At 52.2% G+C, this 20,595-nt stretch overlaps 5 protein-coding genes across 5 annotated transcripts; 2 read left to right on the top strand and 3 right to left on the bottom strand.

Moving 5' to 3' along the window:
• Positions 1-2,526: 2,526 nt before the first annotated feature.
• CABS01_08918 (low-affinity glucose transporter HXT1) lies at positions 2,527-4,323 on the top strand (the record flags this gene model as incomplete). Its single annotated transcript, XM_060542276.1, has 5 exons — positions 2,527-3,417; positions 3,468-3,509; positions 3,580-3,714; positions 3,767-3,873; positions 3,951-4,323. The coding sequence occupies 5 exons, from the start codon at positions 2,527-2,529 to the stop codon at positions 4,321-4,323; spliced, it is 1,548 nt and encodes a 515-aa protein (XP_060400557.1).
• A 1,234-nt stretch (positions 4,324-5,557) lies between these two features.
• Positions 5,558-12,024, bottom strand: CABS01_08917 (uncharacterized protein; the record flags this gene model as incomplete). The annotated part of the gene is made up of 2 exons (XM_060542275.1): positions 5,558-10,024; positions 10,099-12,024. 2 exons carry the CDS (start codon positions 12,022-12,024, stop codon positions 5,558-5,560), a joined length of 6,393 nt encoding a protein of 2,130 aa, XP_060400556.1.
• A 2,607-nt stretch (positions 12,025-14,631) lies between these two features.
• Positions 14,632-16,958, top strand: CABS01_08916 (uncharacterized protein; the record flags this gene model as incomplete). The annotated part of the gene is made up of 2 exons (XM_060542274.1): positions 14,632-15,061; positions 15,157-16,958. 2 exons carry the CDS (start codon positions 14,632-14,634, stop codon positions 16,956-16,958), a joined length of 2,232 nt encoding a protein of 743 aa, XP_060400555.1.
• Positions 16,959-17,824: 866 nt separating this feature from the next.
• CABS01_08915 (enoyl-CoA hydratase/isomerase) lies at positions 17,825-19,427 on the bottom strand (the record flags this gene model as incomplete). Its single annotated transcript, XM_060542273.1, has 6 exons — positions 17,825-17,958; positions 18,075-18,252; positions 18,350-18,466; positions 18,548-18,577; positions 18,689-18,819; positions 19,229-19,427. The coding sequence occupies 6 exons, from the start codon at positions 19,425-19,427 to the stop codon at positions 17,825-17,827; spliced, it is 789 nt and encodes a 262-aa protein (XP_060400554.1).
• A 95-nt stretch (positions 19,428-19,522) lies between these two features.
• On the bottom strand, positions 19,523-19,954 carry CABS01_08914 (uncharacterized protein; the record flags this gene model as incomplete). The annotated part of the gene is made up of 1 exon (XM_060542272.1): positions 19,523-19,954. One exon carries the CDS (start codon positions 19,952-19,954, stop codon positions 19,523-19,525), a length of 432 nt encoding a protein of 143 aa, XP_060400553.1.
• Between the last annotated feature and the right edge of the window lie 641 nt (positions 19,955-20,595).

Genomic DNA, 20,595 nt, shown 5'->3' with positions numbered 1-20,595 from the left:
TTGCAAAGTTCCAGGGTGTTTTGAGATCTCGATCTTAAGTGTTTAGACATACTGAGTCTAGTTTGGTTCTTAATTATGAAAAACCTGGCCGACCGAGTCTACGAAAGTGGCGACTAGCACGACTGCCGGCTGGCCTTTTGCTCCAAAATGATACATAAGCACGTTAAGACAAGTGCTTGACTTTTAGACTGGTTTAAATGATAGATTCAGAGCCTATGGTGAACATTTCTAGCCTCTCACGGTCCCATTTCGCTGTCGGGATACCAATCAAAAGCGACGCTTGTGCGCTGATAGTTTCTTCCATTTCCTATTAATAGGGTAAAAATAACAGTGATCAATACAAAATTAATTAGAAAATACAGCCTTTTAGGATTATGACGACATGTTGGCTACCTTTTTGGTGGTCTGAGCCTTGGCAGTGCTCCTGCGCAAATAGTCCAGGTAGAGTAAAGTCGGATCATGTTTAGACGATCGCATCCTGCGATGAACTCACAATTCATAATTACGCCTAAGATCAATCGTGAAAAGGAACCGACTATTACCCCATGGCAAGTCTAAAGGCCTATCTCAAGATGGTAGTTGAAGACATTGATCAAATCTCATGTCTACGCGTGATCAGTTATTACCCCACAAGACTGCCGCCGCTCTCCCTAAATGCTACCACGAATGCTGCGAATGTTATCTTTTTTAGTGATGCTGAATTTACAAGAGATGGTGCTATCATTCCGCTCTAATAGCCCCTGCATCCTTTCACATAATTGATTTCGCTGTTGTGGTGACCGCTGTAGCGATCGGTGCACTATGTCTTTGTCCTTCTCATTCTCATACACAGGTAAATACCTAGCTACGGAAATCTCAAGGATGTAAGCCAATATGATCATGCAAGATGATGAAAGTCTGAGCATCTCAATTGTCTCCATCTTGACCTCAGATCAGTAACATTATTTCCAACTTTGGTCTAACGCAATACGATAGTAGTCCAGGGAGTGTACCTGTAGCGTTCTCAGAAGGCTCAATGATGAAATATTGCTCAAGTGAAGAGAGAGAGAGCATCCGTATTACATCAAATGTGAAGAAGGAACAAACGCTGGCGAAAAGTCCGAATTAAAGGTCGCATGGGCTCGGGCATTATTCCGAATGTGGGCTCATCAATCACCGTTCTGGACCTTCAGCTGCCCATCTTCTACACTGGTCTCGAGAAACAGCGGATTACTGCAGCATCAAATTGCATGGTTCAAGTTTGGCAGTGTTCATTGCGGAACTACTTGAAGACTTGTGCGTCCAGGGGTGGGTAACATGTTCATGTTACCTATAATCATTCGTGAGACAACTCAATACCTCGGTTGACCGCAACTCAATGGTCAACCCTCTCCTGATCAATCCGCTCAAAATCTCGCAATCCCTTTACATCTTCTGCATGCCTTGACACCGGATTTTTAGATTAGATGATTGCTCATGTGTCGCACTTGAAAACAAAGCTGCAAGGATTGTGAGAGATAGACTCAATAACTCTTGTAGTTGGAGAACAATTTGTAGTAAAGCTGATGACCGTAATGGAAACTTACTTATAAACTTGCCACATATTTACCAAGACATTGATGAGCTTGTATGTCCAGTTACAACGCGAGGGGGACACGGTCCGTCAGTCCGCACACCTACGCAAAGCCGCATAGCCTCACCGAGATTTACGAGTCATTTGTTCGGAAAGGTGGAATGGGAAGGGCGAGCCGCCGCCCTCCTCTCAGCCCCCTCCTAATGCCCGCGTTCCCGACTGCCTGCCGCCAGTAGCACTGGCCCCATTTTGACAAAGGTCAAGAACCCCGTTAGCGTGAAAGAGACCCGGTGTTCCAACCCGCGTTATATCCCCCACGAATCCACACATATCAAAACTGGAAACTTTGGGGGGGCGGGGGGGGGGGGGGGGGAGGGGGGGGGGGGGGTGAGGAGGGGGGTTTTTGGGCACCCGTGGGGTGTTTGTAAGCGTGGCGGGGGGGGCGGTTACTGCGCTCTTTTCCCCCCACCCCCGGTTGGAAGAGAGAGGGGGGTGTGGGGGGGTTGGTGGGGGGGGGGGGGGGGGGGGGGGGGCAAGGGCAGCGTGGTGTGAGAAGCGGAGTTTCTCGCAACCGCTTGAGTCTTGACAAGTCGTGTCTGGGGCCTGATCATCAGCGTCATTGGCCCACTACCGCGCTTGAAGTAACAGGGAGCTATGCGGGGGTTTCTCTCCGCAAGTAACGTGGGCATTGGTACATCAGTAACATCGGACGACCTAGCAGGCTTGCATTAGCCATTGAGCCATGTTGATTCCTCCCGAAGTTCACGCGGATGCTACCATTCCCCGGCCATCAAAGACCGAGTCGAGCAATATCTGTTACTTTGAACGCCAAGGAAGAAAGGCAACCCCATGGGACACGCTATGGATCCCAGACAAACGATATATAGCAACGACATGTCCCGTCCATCTGGTAGAACTTCTGCTTGAGACATCACTATCTTTACCTCTCTCTCTCAAACGTCATTTCTTCAATAATGGGCCACGCAAAAGAAGCAAACGCCAAAGCCGTCGGCGCCGAACTGGCGGCCGTCCTACCTGACATTGGCCCCTGGTACAAGCAGACTCACATCCTCCGCCTTAACCTCTGCATCGCCTCCCTCATCATGTGTGCCTCCACGAACGGGTACGATGGCTCCATGATGAACGGCCTCCTTGCGCTACCCCAGTGGCATGCCTTCATGAAGCAACCAACAGGCGCCTGGCTAGGCTTCGTCAACGCCGCCTACTCCCTCGGCAACGTCCTCGTTTACCCCGCCGCCGCGTGGGTCTGCAATAAGTACGGCCGCAAGATGGGCATCTACATCTCGTGGGTCTGTCTGGGCACCGGATCCATCCTGCAGACTGCAGCACCAAACGACACCGCCTTCGTCTGCGCTCGCTTCCTCATCGGCTGTGCTTCTGGATTCTTCCTCTCGGCGCCTCTGTTAATCACGGAAAACGCCTATCCGACGCACCGCGGGATGGTTTCTGCTTTGTACAACTGTGGCTGGTACTTTGGTGCGGTGGTGGCCGCCTGGGCGACGTACGGCACGAGAAATCTCGACCACTGGGCGTGGAGACTGCCCTCGCTGTTGCAAGTGACCCTGCCCGTGCTCTCGATCCCCGGTCTGCTCTTCATCGGGGAGTCTCCTAGGTGGCTTGTCTCAGTAGACCGAACCGACGAAGCGAGGGCAATTATTGCTCGAAACCACGCCGGTGGCGACACCCACTCACCTCTCGTCAACTTTGAGATGATGGAAATCGAAGACACTATCCGAGCGGAGAAGGAAGCTCATTCGGAGACAAAGTGGTCCGATCTCTGGGCCACTCCCGGAAACCGACACCGACTCTTCATTTCCGTCAGCTTGGGCGTATTTGCACAATGGGTCAGTAGATCGAAATCACCTATCAGGATGTTATACTTATTTGACTCTAGTGCGGTGTTGGCGTCGTCAGCTACTATCTAGCCATGGTGCTTGTAAGTGAAACCATCCACCATACTTGACCCCTTGCAAAGTGGAACCAAGCTCTGACATATGGCATTCTAGTCCTCTGTCGGCATTACCTCTGTCGACGACCAAACGCTCATTTCAGCTTGCATCCAAATCTGGAATCTGATATGCGCCTCCACTGCTGCCATCATGGTTGACAGAGCTGGCCGGCGAGGACTGTTCCTTGCTTCGGTCAGTCAAGACACATACCAAGATCCAGCAATAACCACTGACAGGAAGATAGGGAACCATCATGTTGATCTCCTTCTCCATTGTCACCGGCCTCTCCGGCAGCTTCGCCAACACCGGCAACGCCCCAACCGGCACAGCAGTAATCCCCTTCCTCTTCATGTAAGATCCCTCCATCCCCAGTGATCACTAGTCCCAAGGACGAGAAAGGAGACACAACCAACTAAACATTCTCACAGCTTCTACCTCGGCTACGACATCGCCCTGACCCCGCTCATGGTATCCTACCCTGTCGAGATCTGGCCCTACCGCCTGCGCGCCAAGGGCCTTACGGTAGCTCTCATGGTGAGCATCGGCTGCGTCTTTTTCAACACTTTCGTCAACCCTGTTGCTCTCGAGGCCATTGAATGGAAGTACTACTTTGTCTTCCTCGCCGTTCTCGTCATCATGCTCATCAGCGTCTGGTTCTACTACCCCGAGACGAGGGGCCGGACGCTAGAGAACATGGCTTACATCTTTGATGGCGAGTCTGCTGAGGTGGGCACTGGCAATGCCTCGAGCGCGCTTAAGGAGGCGGAGGCTTCTCATGTGGAGGTCACGCACAAGAGTTAGAAGGTGGAGACTGGGCGCTGCCGCATGCAAAAGTCTAGATTCATATTGGTCTGTAGACAAGAGAGGAAAGTCAGGCGTAAGATGAGATACGTATACCTCATAGTACCAATCGATCATTATTGCCATTTTGCCAATGCAAGATACCGGGTCCTTCAGAGTACTTGCTGGGTTTTTTAACTTAGCCGGGGTGGTTGACCGGGGAGAATTCCATACCGGCGGGTTCGTCCCTCAACGCAGAAAACGCAGTCTGGTATCATATCGAACATACGGTTCAATCTGTCCCAGCTCGAAGCCGCCGAGAAACCATTCCCACATTATCTCCAACCCCCACAGACGGAATACCTTTTCTCTCAAATCTACTAGTCACTTGACTCCCTTCTCGCAGCAGTCCTCATCTCAAGTCACCCACAGCCCCTATTAACGAGGATCTCCGCTCCCCCAAAAGTCCATTCCCAGCCTCACCCCTGTCCAACTCCATAACGGCAAGCCAGCTACTAATTAACGCCCATTGGACCACTTCTCCCCCTTCAGCTACCGGGATGGGTAACAATCCGGCGGCTCTTAGCTTCGGCATCCAACGCGGTGACCGCCCGCGCAAATTCCGGAACCGAGGGCAGTCAGTCTCACGCTCACACAGACAACAAGCCACCAAGCGCGACACATTGTCCGATACTCCCCGCGCTGAGTTTATGCTAGCACGCCGACACTCCCCGGACCCGAGCTAAGCTTATCGAAAAATCTCCCAATACGTGTGTTCTCCTGAGCCATGATCGGATTGACGGGCAGAAAAGATAACCGAGTCCTGCCAGAATTTTGGTCGAAGGTGAGGCTCTGTGACTTCGGTGAGAGAGAAATCAGCCTGCGAAACGCGGAGACTGCCAAGATCTCACCCATGTTCATAGAGTCCTGCTTCCGCGACACGCCAAGGCTCCTCGTAAGGCAGCTGTACGCGCCTTTTGTGCATGTTCAAAATGGTCTCGTCTCCTAGTTGTAGGCGAAAATGATACCCGGCGGCGCTATACTCGGCCTTGGTATAGGAATAGAGGGGAAATTGCGGTTCATAGACTCAGTAGGCAGGCTGGGCACGTATCCTGCAAGATCTTACTTTACACCAGTGAGAACAATTGCTTCCGTTCAATCATCTCTGGAATCTGCATACCGCGGAAGCCGTGAAGGTTTCTAGGAGGAAACTATCCAGTCGCAAAGAAATTATTCATCTGACAGACTAAGTAGTTCAACGAGGCCAAAAAACATCGTTCATATTGAGCGACTCATCATCATCATCCTCCTCCGAATCATCCACAGCATCGACCCGCCTGAACAGCTTCAACACCCCCTTGTTCCCACACGCAGCCGCGACATTGACCGCCGTCTTCCTGCTCTTGTCCTCCAACAAAGGATCCAATCCCCTCGCCGTCAGAGTCTTGAATCGAAGAACGTGGCCCTCCGCCGCAACGTGTAATAAGCTCCGTCCATCGTCATCTACCGCCCCAAAGTCCGCGCACGCCGCCTCGAACGCTCCGATCCCGCCCTCTTCGTCGTACAATTGCGGGTCACGATTGAACGTGTAGACTTCGTGCAGCTCTTTCTCGAACCCCGCGTAGTACCAGAATAGCGGCGTCTCGCCCTTCAAATTGCGAGCGTTGACGTCGCATCCGCGCTCGACGAGCGCGTTAAACAGCGGTCGCATAGATGAGACCCAAAGCATGCGAGAGAGAACGTGCAGAACAGTGTTGCCTTCGTTGTCAGGGATGAGGGGGTCCGCTCCGGCTCTGAGAAGTGCGTCCGCGGCTGTCGTCCTCTTTTCGTACAGAGCTCGGTGGATAGCCAGGTACAGCGGTGTCTTCCCTTCATTGTCCCTTTGATCGATAATCGATGGATGCTTCTCTATCGTGTAGGTGAGTGACTTTTCGATGATTGGTGTCTCGTAAATATGCTTTGAAGGAGGGCTCAGCATGTGGTGAAGTACGTTTTGCCTGTAGGTGTCTCGCGCTTCCACATCCGCGCCAAGGGAGACGAGATGGTCGAAGACCGATACCTCTTTCGATGTCTGGGGGTTCCATGGATCTCCTGGTAGTAAGTCCAAGGGCACATCGGGACCCCGTTTAGAGGAGCAAGCAGCATGGAGAAGAGTTCGACCACTACCGTCACGATGGTTTGCGTCGATCGCCGGCAGCTTCAAGAAAGGATGCACGATGTGCCCATCAGCTAAGAGCTGATGTAGAACGACACAGTCCTCATGGAGGTGCGGCTCGAAAGAGTATTCTGGGTCACCCACAGCGTCATAACTATCGGGCGCTTCGTCAAACATGTACAAACCTTTAGCTTGCAGCCGGGAGTAAATCTTTTGATGGTAGCAGTCTTTCCCAGAGCATCTTGAAAAATTGGACAGTGGGTCGGCTCCGTGGGACAAGAGGACTTCGATCAAGCTAAGAGCTGAGGAGTGAAGCTTGGTTCTCTCCTTCTGGTCATAAGTCGTGTTACCAGACTTCGCCGCAACGCGATGTAAGGGGTACCACTCGGCGTCTGGGAGCTTGCTCAGGTTCCACCGACGGGTTTCGGGTTCCCATGGTTCTTTGTCGTTCTTCTCGACCCGGATGTTGGCATCACCCCCGGCAGACAAGAGAGCATCGAGCACTTCTGGTTGCATCTTGTTGATAGCACCAAAGATCGCATCCGCGTGAACTATCGCGCCATGCTTGACCAGAAAACGAGTTAGGTCGACATCGTGTCCTGCATAAGAAAGACAGCTTCGTCCAGCCTTGTCCACAGCGTTAACATCTGCTCCACTCAGGATCAACTGATGAGCGGCGTCCACGTGGAACAATCCGGCGCCATCTTCCGTGCCCAAGGCTACATGAAGCGGCGTCTGCCCTCTTGAGTTTCTAGTTTCGAGGTTTGCACCTTTACTGAGTAGGTACGGTAAAGCTTGAGCGACATGCCACCAGTGATAGCCTTTGGCAAGCGAGTGAAGGACACCATCTTCATTGAAATCAACGCCAAAGGTCTCTACAAGGAGACATACCATATCGAACACGGGAACCGCCTGATGGACTGCCTGAAACAGGAATGCTGGACGAGATTCTTTGCCGCTGCAGTCTGACACGTCGTGGGTCCATGTCTGATTGTGGCCAAATCCAGGTTGCTTTCCATCAACCGGAGCGGACCAAATGCCCTTTTCGACCTGTGCTTGCGACACGAGCAAGCCAATGCGATTGACAAGAGAAGTAAAACCTCCTCTGACGAGGATCCCCAAGTTGGTAAGCCCACTGATCTGGTGAGGAGCCAGAAAGTCCACGCCCAGGTTGAACAACTCTTCCATGACATCATACTCGCGACGTCTAAGTCGCGTGATGAACAAAGTCTCGTTTGCTTTGCCTGTCATGATGACTCCAGGCTCACGGAGTGCCTTGTATGTGGCTTCACGTCGGTGGGGGATGAGTTTCTCGTCAAAGGTAGGTAATCTCTGGCCAAGATGTGGTGCTGCCTGCGAGCTCTTAAACGAGTGCTTCTTGGTTGCACCTGATAGGCACTTGAGCGCATAGTCTCGACAGTCGGAAGTGGTTGTGTCGGTTAGGGAACCGTATGCTGTATCAGACGTGCCCCAGAGATTCTGCTGGGTCAGATCAGCGCCATGTTCCAAGACCATCTCTATAATCTCTTCGAGTCTTGCCGTGTCCTCGAGAGGGTCGAGTTTATCCCTGCCGCTGCGCCCATCACTCGAATACGGCCGTGTGGCATCTTCCTTCGTAAGACCCCCACACGCCCCATTCTCCTTGACATGAGGTGATTTCCTACGCCATAGTTCGAGCTCATCCTCGAATCCGGTAATTGCAGGCCGTAACCTCACCCCCTTGACATTGGCTCCTGCGGCGAGCAACATTGACACTATCTCCGGTCTCCCTGAGAGAGTAGCATAGTAGAGCGGTGTGCAGTCACACCCGTTTGTGTATCCGTTGGCTGTGGCGTTGACCCCAGGGATTGGGCTTGCACTCGCTGCTTTCAGCCAGGCTCCTCGCCACATCGGACTGTCAAGTGGTTTGTTCAAACCTCGATTGTGAAGGGCATCAAGAAGCATACCAACAATATTGCCCTGCCGACATCTAGCAGCAAGGTGAAGCGGCGTCAATCCTTCGTATGTCTCGATCGTAGGGTCCGCACCGGCGTCAAGCAGCTTCTTTGTGAGATCCTCTGACACAGTCACGGCTAGATGCAACGGGGCGATGCCATCCCTGTCGCGAACATCGATGTCTTTCGTAAGAGATATAATCAGTGAAAGGCAGGTCTCGTCCTTGTCGATGTTACCACTTTCGGCCTTAATACATAGTCGATGAAGTGGTGTTCGACCACGACTATTGGGTTGATCAACGTCAAGGCCCAAGTTGAGCAGCATCCTCAGCATATCGAGCATGTCCTTGGATCTGAATTCGGTATTGATTCGCCAGCATAATTCGTGAATCAAATTGTTGCCTTGGTAATCTGTGTCATGAACGTCCAGACCTAGACCCACGAGGAAATCCAAGGTGGAAGGACCAGGTTCCTGCCGACTGAAAGAAGCCCGAGGCCCATTCTGTGACTTGACTACCTCGTGTAGAAGGGACCTCCCCTCAAAGTCTCGAGTTTTCAATAAGGCACCCCTGTCTAGTAGCTTCATGATTGTGTCTTGCAGTTCAGTCTCTGAGCTGGAGGCCTTCCCTGAGACAGCCTGAAAGAGAATTGTTGCGCCATTCTTGTCTCTTGTATTGATATCCACGCCGGCTTGAATTACCACGTCCAACAAGTCGAAGACTCGTGAGTTCCGAGAGAACATGACGTCCAAGGGCGTTTGTCCAGATTTGTTTCTCAAAGTCAGGTCTGCGCCAGCGCGTAAGAGTGCTTCTATGACTTCGGGTTTTGCGCTGTAGGATTGCAAAGCAATGTGCAGAGGGCCATTGCCGGTATTATCAACGATGGTGCAGTCTGCGCCGTACTCGATGAGCTTGAGGGTCGTGTCTGTGTGGTAGTCGTCAAGCGAAATGAGAAGCGGCGTTTTCCCATTAGAAGTGGCCTTCCTATTGATATCGGCCTTACCGGTCTCTACGAGAAGAGACAGAGACTCTGCCATCACCTTCCCGTGAAGGGCAGTGCATCCATCGCTATTGACGGCATTGACATCGACGCCTGCGTCAAGCAGAATTCTCACCCATACGGGATTGCCGGTTGTTATGTGCAGCAGAGAATCACCAGAAGGAGATCGATCCTTAATGTCGGCCCCCTTCTCTATGAATAACTCTAGCAGGCTCTTGAGCTTATCTGGCTCGGCCTCTAGAGAATACCCTCTGCGACACTGTTCGAGAGCGGCGTACAAAGGTGTGATTCCAACAATTCGATTCCGATCGGTTTCATCACGAGACAGGAACATTCTCATGCGGCCCATCCCAGCAAATTCGTCATAAAACTCGCATCGGATTGTTGGGTCCGCTCCTTCATTGAGGAGGAGCTCGATGGTCTTGATTTGAGCACGCTGGCTTGCCATGAACAGAGGGGTTCCGCCATGGACCTTGCGATTGATATCAACCTCGGGAAGTTGGAGGATCCGTTGGACTAAATCGTGCCGGCCCGATCCAGCAGACCAGGCAAGAGCTCGATGGAGGGATTCTTCATCTTTGAGAAAAGGCAAAAATGCATTCAGGGCCTCCAGATGTCCGTTCCTGCAAGCATACTGCATTATCAAAAGGTCAGCGAAACGATCAACAGATATGTAAGCACGTAGTCAGCAAAGACGTGGTCACTCACCATCAGGGGTGTATGTCCGATCGATCGAGGTGCGTTTCCACACCGACGCCCAGGGTTTTCCCTTGTCTTCTCAGTCAAGGGATTCACACCAGCGCTAAGGAGGACTTTAACGACCTCGGGATAGTTTTTCGAAGCGGCCTCGTGCAACGGCTTGCGACCACTACTAGTCTCATCATGATCGGGATTTGCACCAGCGTCTATGAGGACCTGAATAACGCCGGCCATCCCATTCGTAGCAGCCCACCATAAGGGAGTCATTCCGTGAACGTCCACCGCGTCTATCTCAGTCTCGGGAGACAAAAGAAGATGTTTTGCGTATGCAGTGAGCCCATGCATTGCGGCGATGTGGAGGGGCGTTATGCCAGATTTTGCATTACCGATTGTGAACCACTGAAGTTTAGTCCAAATGTCCTGAGAATCCGGGCCACGCATTAGCTTGTCCAGTGCCACATTGATTCCGGTCTGATCATGGCCCGTGGCCGTTGATCTAGCAATATGGATATGCCAGTTATCCAACGCATAACCTAAAAATGGATACCTGAGCTTCAGTTTGACAATTGGAGTGTCTTGTGCCTCTTTGCCTTCGCCGAAGACCCCGGAGAGAAGATACGCCAGACATGCTGAGCCGAGGCAAGCATGTGTGTCTCCACAGCGAAGTACCGGGTAGCCGTTATCATATGATGATCTGGTCGTACCCTTGAGGTACTCTGTAAAGGAATGGTGGATCACACAGACGGTTTCGTCCGGCAAGATTTCTAGAAGAGGGCCACACGCAGCCCTAACAAGGTCTTTGGTGCCCCTCAAATCATGAGCCACATCGTTGTATGTGACGTCAATCATCTCAGCTATCTCGAGGAGCCTGAGAGGACGGGTCGCATGGGTAACCCACTGCAGAATCAAACGTTGAATCGCGTCGGGCACTCTTGATCTGCGGGAGTGTTCGTTGAGTAAGTCGGTGTACATCTGGTTCATGTCGGCTGGCAAAGAGGCGAGAACTGCCTTGACATCGGCCCCTGCCTCGAGGAAAGAGTCCATGGCCAACTTGGCATAAAGGAAGAGGCCATTGGCCCGACCTGGAATGGCCGCCTGGATGAGTTGTCGATCATGGTCGGAGATACCTGAAACATTCAGCGCCTGTCGCACAAATGTCGAAATATCGGCATCGACTACGTTCTCTTGAAGACGAATCTGATTGCATTTGGCATGTCGTAGAGGACCCTCAACGGCGGGAACCGGACGACTTGTGACGAGGACTTTCACTTTCGAAGGATTCCAGTTGCCAAGCTTGGCCAGTGCCTGTAGAAAGATATCGTTGCCACGATCCATTTCGTCGAGAGCATCAGCAATGCAGTAGACTCTGCCAGGCAGTCCCGAAAACGCCAGTCGAAGATCGTCCCACAGGTCTTGCATCGACATAGTGGCGAGTAATCGAGTTTTGTCGCTATACTTCTCCTTCACCACATACCCTTTCAAACGCTTCTGGAGTGGTGGGCTGTATGCCAAGACCTGATCAAGCCAATCCCTGAGAAGTGCAGCCGGTTCATGGTTTGCGTCAATGATTTGTCGAAAGAAAAAATACAGTACCGGGCTCCCATCGTTGTTATCCGAGAGTTCCTTGATGACCTTCGAAGCCAACACCGACTTTCCAGACCCTGGGATCCCTTTGACCCATAGCAGACCGGTATCTTCGCTTTGTAGCCATTGCTTGTAAGAATGGCTAGCCGTCAGCCAATCTCCTGTGCCTGGGATGTGCGAACCAAGGTGCTTGCGGTACTCGCTGCTTTCGAAGTCGTATGAAGTGGGTTTCAGCCAGGCTCTGAGTTTCTGGATAACTTCAGGAGGCTCGGGGAGAATTTGTTCGGGATTGTAGTTGCTGACATCGTCGCGGTCGATAATCACAGCATCATCTTCGCTTTGGGAAGACATCGCTTATTGGCGACGGAATGATTCCGAAGAACCTGCCTGACCTGAGAAAGCAGTGAGCCGAGGACAGATTCGAGAAGGTGATACTGATGTAGATGAGGAGAAACTTGATGACGAAATGATATACTGATCATCTAGCAACGCTGAACAAGGGCTAATGTGTAATCAAATAGAGAATTGCTGATATTCTTCTGACTCACATCATCGAATAAGGCGACCAGGCAGCTGCATATCAACCGGGTTGAGCTGTTGCCTGCGTGCATCCTCCCTTAGTAAGCGGGTTAGCTAAGGCGGCTGCTCCCCGTAAGCTGTTGGTTCCACCACGGTTGCCTGGTGGGATCAGCAACAACGGAAAGCAACGCCTTGGCTGCAGCCTTCCGATATTGTTAGACACAGCGATTGTTGTGTGAGGGGGAATGGGCTGATGGGTCGCAACTGTCTTGCCGCAATTGGAAAGTCGAAGTACCTAGTTGACTTATTTCTTCGTGTCCTATCTCACATATAGTAAGTAAGCATGGATGGCATCTGAATCATTTCCAATCCGATTTTGTACTGGAGACTGGCCATATCTTCCCCAAAGGAAAGTCCAAAAGCTAAACAGAAGGTGGAACAAATTCATGAACAGGACTTGAAGACCGTTTCATCGGGGTCAAGGGACTTCTTGAGAAACATGGAGCGTGGAGACTGCTGAGCCTACGTGATACTTCAACAGAGGACACTGGCCCTACCTACGGGGGAGGGCGGGGACTTCAACAGATCCCATCCAGGGTGTGTGTATGGTGTTCCTAAGGGTCATATGCACCTACCGAAAAGAGTACATTGCAGCCCTGCATGTTTAGAACCAATTGATCTCAATACATTGTGGCTTCCTCTTCTATGTTTTTCTTTTCAAGATGCTCTTCCTCTGATTATATATACACACTCTTAACGTCAGAGTCAAAGAGATTGAGAACAGATATTTGAGCAAAATAGAGGAAAACAAAAAGACCTCGAGCAAAATTACTACTCGAGGACTTGTACAGACAACAAGCATACTGCTTACATAAGGGTATAGTCCTAACAGAGTTTGCTCATATGACAGAGGTACGGGTCAATGTTGAAACCACCCCCCCCCCCCCCTTTCCCTCCCCTGTAGGTAGTCTTCAGACTCAAGCTGATAGAATGGAGGAAGGCTAGATCAGTATGCTATCTAAAAGGCTCTCGCGAGTTCGTCTGGCTCAACTTGGAACGAGTGCTAGCGAATCCAGGGGCCTGATGTGCTGCTCGATATTTCGCGGAGCTATTCCATGAACTGAAGACTGGCTTCGGCATATCGAACTATGCACATAATTAGGGGAATTTCAAGCGAGATATTGGTCCAATCCTATTTCCGATATCCCCTTATCAGGTATAACAAGCTCCCAACAGGCGAGAGTTAGAAACAATACGGAGATGTTTGTACTAGTGCCAACCCGTAGTTGATGGGATGAGATAGAAAGATCGATGTAAGGTCGGGCGGCTTGCAACTAATGAAAGATACGCTATTCATATTCGAAGTATGCAAGACAAGATAAGCGCCATAACCGCGGATACGTGGACCCGTTACTTAGTGGTGTGCGTCATCATTCTCATGAAGGCCTAGGGTGCCGACCCAAACGGACTCATCCGAGACTAAAAAGTGTGGGATAGCTGTGTGGTCGCATCGCAGGAGCCGTGCTACCCAGGCCACATAATCCATGTCAATGGAGGCATAAAGACCAGACGCCAAAGAAATGGAATAGGGCTGATAGCTTTCGACCGATATCTGCAGTCTAAGATAGTAACACTCCCAAGTTTGCCTACAACCCCTCATGCAGCTACCTTAGTTGGCTGACATGAAGTGACCCCAGATATCCACTTTCTTGGAATTACGGATGCCTACTCGCAAATGTCAAACACTAACCCTAAGTGTCTGATTCTAGGGCCACCTAGCATGAATGGGGAGACTGTAACAGCTAAATCGCTGCATGAAGAACTTAAGGTGACGAATCCGTGGAGCCAGTATGGCATTTGGATGATGGATTCGCAACCTATAGTTTACCTGCTGAGAGCACTAGCAGAGTAGAACCTATGTACTGTTGGTCGGAAACCAAACATGAGGACTTAGGCAGGATCGTGGGGAGAAAGCGGAAACGAAATGATCAGTGACCAACTGACTGGATGGGAATCTTTGATGATTTGGAATTTCCATATTTCCCACTCATGGCCTCAAAGGGGGTTCCGCGGCCCAAGCTCCTGGCTGGACGGGGAAGGCACGGGCCACATTCGGACACGATGCTCCGCTTTGAGATTTTCCGGCTTTCAATTGGTGGCTGGCAGTGGGGCTGCACCTTAGCTTAGCTCTTTACTTACGTCATTGCCCAGTCACTGCTGGCAGTTGCTGTGCTCCTTCATTCCTTCCCGCGTGAGGTAAGGTAGCTAAGTTGTGCCTGTCGACTTGGCTTGATAGGTGACGATTTTCAAACGACACAGCATCAACTCAACCCAAATAGACCGACGATACCTTGGCCAGCTTGAGAAACTACCGTCTATCAGCAAGCCGCAGAGTGCATCGAGCATTATACTTGGCTTCAACCGCAGTCGCATTACGAAATGATGTCCTTCTTCGGCTTCGGCCGCCCATCGCGCGAGGAACGCGAGCGCGAGCCTCTACTGCCGCGTTACAACGACGACACAGCCTTGCAACAGCGCCTGCACGAGAAACTGCACACGTACCAGATGCTTCGTGCCATCGGGAAGGGTTACATGCCATCCAATGAACAGCTTATTGTCAACCTGCGCAGTCTACTGTCTGCTGACGTCCTCAACCCTGATACCCCCGACCTCAGCGACTCTGGGCGAGCCCTGGTTCTCAACATCAAGCTTTTGATCAAGCAACTTATCGAGCTACTATTACACAAGAACGATAAGGACCAGATCCAAGATTTCATCTGGTATCTCACCAAGGCTCGTCTGTCAGTTGACGCGTACGACATCGGTGCACGAGCATCCAAGGCAAAGGCCAGAGCCGACACTGTAGCAGGTGGGTCGTCTCTATTTTATTAATACCAGCAACCCCACGTCGGCTCCTACCAAGGAAAGAAAGTTTGTTCAGAGTTTAAACTGACAATTGCCAAGCGTACAAAAGCTTACAAACGGTGGGTTCCTTGATATTAACCAACTCGGATTTTCGCCTGCTACTTTCGGATCTGAGCACTATTGGTCGAGAGGTCTTCCGCGATACTGCGTTCACCCTGTCGGACGTCTCGAAGCAAGCGGCCAAGGATATCGAGCCCTCAAAAGAGGAAGAAGAAGCCGTCAAGCATCCCAACGGGGACTCGAAGCCTCCCCCGACTAAGGACGATTTGGAAGATGAGGTCGTCGACATCGCAAAGGTTGTCACTGACGGCGTCGCCCGTGTCGCTGACGAAGCGGGCCAGAGCCTGACGGACCATGTCACCGGCGAGGAACAAGAGACCTTGGTACACAGGCTCAAGAGCACCATTGTCAATTTGCGAGAGAGAAAAGACTACTCCGACTCGGTATCGACTCTCTCATTACTCATCCGTCGATATTTGTTGGCCTATTCGCACGCAGTTTCCGATACCATCCAGGTCGCTCGAGAAGACATCGACACCAATCCAGAGGCTGATCGTGCACTCCACAATTTCTGGCTGTTCTTGACGTCTTTGGGTAACCGTGAGCACTGGAATGATGTTGAGGTCCAGTTCAAGGCGGTCATGGAACATGGCCACAGCGATCCAGAATTTGACAATCTTGTCAGACAGATCGGCAATCTGCTCCAGGACATACTGACGGACCCTGACTTCTTCGATCACGCCGAAGACCGCTTCAAGGAACTGAGAGCCAAGTCGAGACAGTTGACATCCGAGTCCTCAATACGCGATGATCTTGATGCGCTGCTGGAGAAGGTCTATCTTGCTCTGAATTCTGTGCTTCAGGACACAGATATTAAGAAGGCCATGAACACCACCAGAAGAATCTTGCGAATTCTGTCGCCTGCACATCAGTACACCAACGGCGAATTGGTGGCAGACTCCATCAACGTCTTCATACCCATGGTAGTGCAGGCAATTCAGTACATCCCGATTCCTCGGGTGGAAGTATCGGCGCCAGCTATCGATCTCCTTTTAGAGAACCTTATCTTGGAGCCCGGGCGCACCGTCAACAACAGCTCCTTCTTACCATTCAAGATCAATATCTCCACACAGAATGATGTCGAGATCCGCAAGGCACGCTTCCGCACCACGTCTTCGGTGAAGACTCTCATGAGGATCACGGTATCAGGCCTGTCGATTGCAGCCGAAGACCTCGGATATTGGCTGCGCCTCCACTCGGGAATATTGAGGTTGGCAGACGCTGGCATTGCGGGCTTTTACCTGGATGAGCGTGGTATCGATGTTGCTATTGATGTGGAGGTTGGAAAGGAGCGGCTTGAGGACATATTGACGCTGCACAATGTCCGTGTTCGCATCCACCATCTCAATTACAGCCTCCGAAAGAGCAAGTTTTCCTGGCTCGCTTGGCTACTCAAGCCTCTGATTCGGCCAACGGTCAAGGCCGCATTGGAAGCCCAGATTGCAGCCAGCATTGGCGAGCTGCTTCATTTCGCCAACAGAGAACTCCTCTTTGCACGCGAACGATTGAGGGCCACTCGTATTGCCGACCCGCAGGATATGTGGACATTCCTCAAAGCTGTGGCGGCCAGGCTGGTGCCCCCCGAGGACCCCGATCTGTACACCCGTGTGGGTGTCGCGCAGCCTGGACGGGGAGTCTTCAAGGGTGTATATGCCCCTGGTAGTCTCGTCAAAATGTGGAACGAAGAGGCTGCGCTGGCAGGCGACAGAGTGCACGAGTATCAACAAGACGGGTGGCGCAATTCCATCTTTGATGTCGGAACAACAGGCACAACGCTTTAATGTTGCACCGAGTGCTGCGCGCGCGGGTAAAATGGCGCAGTCGCTGTTACGCCAAGAGGAGCACAACGATTGAGGCAGCCAAGGATGAGAGCGAAACAAGACCAGGCACGGTATGGACTCGAAACTGCTTTTTTTTTTTTTGCTCCATTTCAATGTATTTCTAGAGGCAATAACACATGCAGGAAGTAACAGGACCTACCTAGGCGAAAATGGCAAGTAGTATGAATCCAAGGTTACCTTACGAAAACGATCATTTGCATATGGGCTTGGGTACACTACTGAAGAATCATTCGGGTGGTGGGTTGGACTACGGATGGCACTGTAACCATCTAACGCGCTGCACACTGCACGCCACGCAGATCACAGCAACATTCGGCGCAAAAGTTCCTCCTTGCTCACATAACCGTCCTCCCTGAACAAGTTGATAGGGGTGCAGTGACATTGACACGCCATCCGAATCGAGGAGGTGCACACTATCACGATATCGATGCCAAGAGTGCATGATGGACTTGTAAAGTGCAATCATTGCAGTCGCTCTCTTTTTGCTTCCGAAATCCAAGGCGACATGGCACGGTGGCATTTCAAACAAAGTTCGATTCATCAGCTGCCGTATCTAGTAGAGTTTGCTGCCCAGCATCACTACGAATATGGTCCCCGACCATCAGTAATCAACGAGTCAACAACGATCGATAAGCCCGAGGCGCGTGGAATCCACGGACTCGAGTAGAGTAGTTGGATCGAGTCACCCGAGCGTACGGAGTCTACCGATTACCTTATAGTGCGTATGATGACCATGCAGCGCGGTACCCGGCGCGTGACATTTGCTGCGGTTCTCTCCCGAAAGTTACGTACGGGCCACCCGAAACCTACGTGTGCTTGAAGTCGGGACGTCGCTTTTGCAGGAATGCGGTCATTCCTTCATTGAAATCGCCAAGGCTGAAAGTCGAGTAGTAAAGAGATTTCTCCATGGTCATCCCGGCATCAAGATGGCTATTCTCGACTGTAGCAGGGTTAGCGAGTCAGAACACGGGGTCCGCACAGGGGCCCGCCCCCTCGATCCCTTGGTGGGATCCGGAGCCACCCCGTAGTAGCGGTTTTGGAGCCGGAGCAGCCCACCTGTGAGAACGGCTTGCTTCGCAGTTTTGGTCACGGGGCCCGACATGACGGCGATGCGCTCAGCGAGCTTCATGGCGGCTGGCACGACCTCTTGACGTGGGAACACCTTGTTGACCACGCCGAGACGCTCAAACTCGGCACCGCTGGCTGAGTCGCCGGTAAGGACGAACTCCATGGCCTATAGCTGGTCAGTTCACCGGTTTCAAGGTGAGAGCGAAGATTTCGGCTGTTCAAGTCGGCCAGCACGAGTCAATCGGCTGGGTTTGCCTACTCACCTTGTGCTTGCCCAGCGCACGAGCTAGACGCTGAGTGCCGCCCGCGCCTGGAATCGTTCCGATCTTGATTTCTGGGAGTCCGAACGAAGCATCTTCGGCGGCGTAGATCATGTCGCACTGATCGTGAAGGGTCAGCCGTTTGGGTTTTACCTCGCAGAAACATGTGGGGGGGGGGGGGGGAGGCAACTCTTGACTTACTGCCAAAGCGATCTCGCAACCACCGCCCAACTTGAGGCTCTCACGTTAGCCTTGTTTCTGTGAGACATGCGAGGCAACAGAGAAAAGAAAGAAAAGCACAGATGTTGGGAGGCGGCTCCCACTTCCGACACCACAACTTACTGCGAAACCAACTACAGCCGCGATGATGGGCTTGGAGAAGTTGGCAAAGGCGTCTGTTAGGTCCTTGAGAAAGGCGCGCTGGTGGGCCGCTGCCGTGGAGATCTGCACCAGCTCATTGAGATCCATCCCGGCTGCACCACAAAACGGATTAGCCAACGTCGCGCCTCCATTAGATTAGATTAGAGGGGGGCCTGCCAGTGGAACCCTGGTGCGGATTTTCATGACGTTTCAGGGACTTGGAAACAAGAACGACAGCGGACATCCCCCTGTGTATCAAGTCCGTGGGGAATCAGATGGAGTTGAGATGGCAGTTGCTTGGTCGGGAAATCATCGACTGCCGTGCGCGGCGCCAACGATGATGAGTGTGCAGATTGCACGTGGAAGGGTAAAGGAAAAGGGAAGTGAAGCCGAGAAAGACGAGTTGAGGCCAGAGGATCCGACGACGGGGGTAAGCTTGTTGCGCCCCCCTCAAGACATGGTTCTCTGGAGCCCGACTCTGAAATCTGTCTCGACTGGTATGAGAAGAATTGCAAAACGTACCACAGAAGGGACCTTCAGGGCCACCAGTAACGACGACAGCGCGGATGGTCTCCAGGGCATCGAGGTGAGCCAGTGTCGAAACAAGTTCGCCGATCATGACCTGAGAGAAGGCATTTCTCTTGGCTGGACGGTCAAATCGGACCAGGGCGACGCCCTTCTCGGAGTCGACCGTCAACTTGATTGTGGTGAGGTTCTCCATGATGTCTCGGGAGCCGGAGGAGTTGCCGTATGGATAGAGCCACAAGAAAAGAAAAAGAGTTTGGGACTAGCGGATCACCGGAGTGCGACGATTGATTAAAAAACGTGGAAGCTTGGAGGTAAACCGAGGTGACTAAGGCGAGAGAGGGGGCAGTGTTGTTGTTGATGGCTTGTTGAAGCAGCGTGCTCAGCACATGGCAGAGAGACAAAGAAGTCGAAGTCGTCGGATCTTTTCTTCTCCCGGGTCTTGCTTTCTTTCTTCCTGGGACCCTTTTCTTCTTCGCCAGCAACAACATCGCCGCACTTTATTAGAGAATTCCACCCGGCTGTGACCGAATTCGGCCGAGGCGGGTGTCGACCTTGAGTAGCGTCGCATCTTGCCTGGGGGTAGGCTCGCAGAAGAAGAACAAAACTGGCCTGAGGGTCGTTCAAGGGAGAGGGGTGGGCGGCCAAACGGTCGACAGGCATCATGAGCCGCGGAAGCCAGGGTTGCTCCCGGGAACGATGTGCAGACAGGGCACCATCCATGGCAGAAGCAAGGCATAACCCGCACAGGCGCCTAGCTTCCCTTCTTCCCTCCTCCTCCTCCACGATCGCGGCACGTAATGGATGGCACATGTCGACTGATTGACAACAACTTTGTCAGCCCCCCTGGTCATTATCCATCTCCAAGACGTCCGTCCTCCACTGCCGTGCCCCTTGTTACATCCCACGGCAACGCCTCGCGAGGGCCGCGAAGTGCTCCATCGACGAGACAGAGGACGACAGCTGCCGCATTGGGCGGATGTGGTCCGGATCGCTCTCCGTTTTTCCCGGATTTGGACAACTCATCCGGCGTGGCCCCGCCGAACCGCCAGCGGTCCTGTTACCGCGGAATGGAGACATTCGTTACGACAAAATTTCTGCCCACATCTAAAGGGGTGGAGGCGGACTCTCGACTGCTCCAGACGCTCCCTTGGCGGCCGTGCCTGTCACGACGAAATATAGTCTCCCTCTACTCTGAGTATCTATTGCGCTTGCATCCATGGTCGAGGATCCGCTTCTCCGTACAGAGACCGCATTCGTTCATCGAGGGATCCTGATCACATCCATAGTCTTGCAAGGTTCCTTGTAAGTGACCCCGTCTCTACCTACACTAGTTCATCACAGAGTCGTCCGTTCTCCACACT

Source organism: Colletotrichum abscissum (assembly GCF_030869225.1).
Source record: "Colletotrichum abscissum strain IMI 504890 chromosome Unknown Scaffold_21.1, whole genome shotgun sequence".
Lineage (NCBI taxonomy): Eukaryota > Fungi > Ascomycota > Sordariomycetes > Glomerellales > Glomerellaceae > Colletotrichum > Colletotrichum abscissum.
Note: the sequence above shows the minus strand (reverse complement) of the source record. Positions and strands in the feature narration are given on the sequence as shown.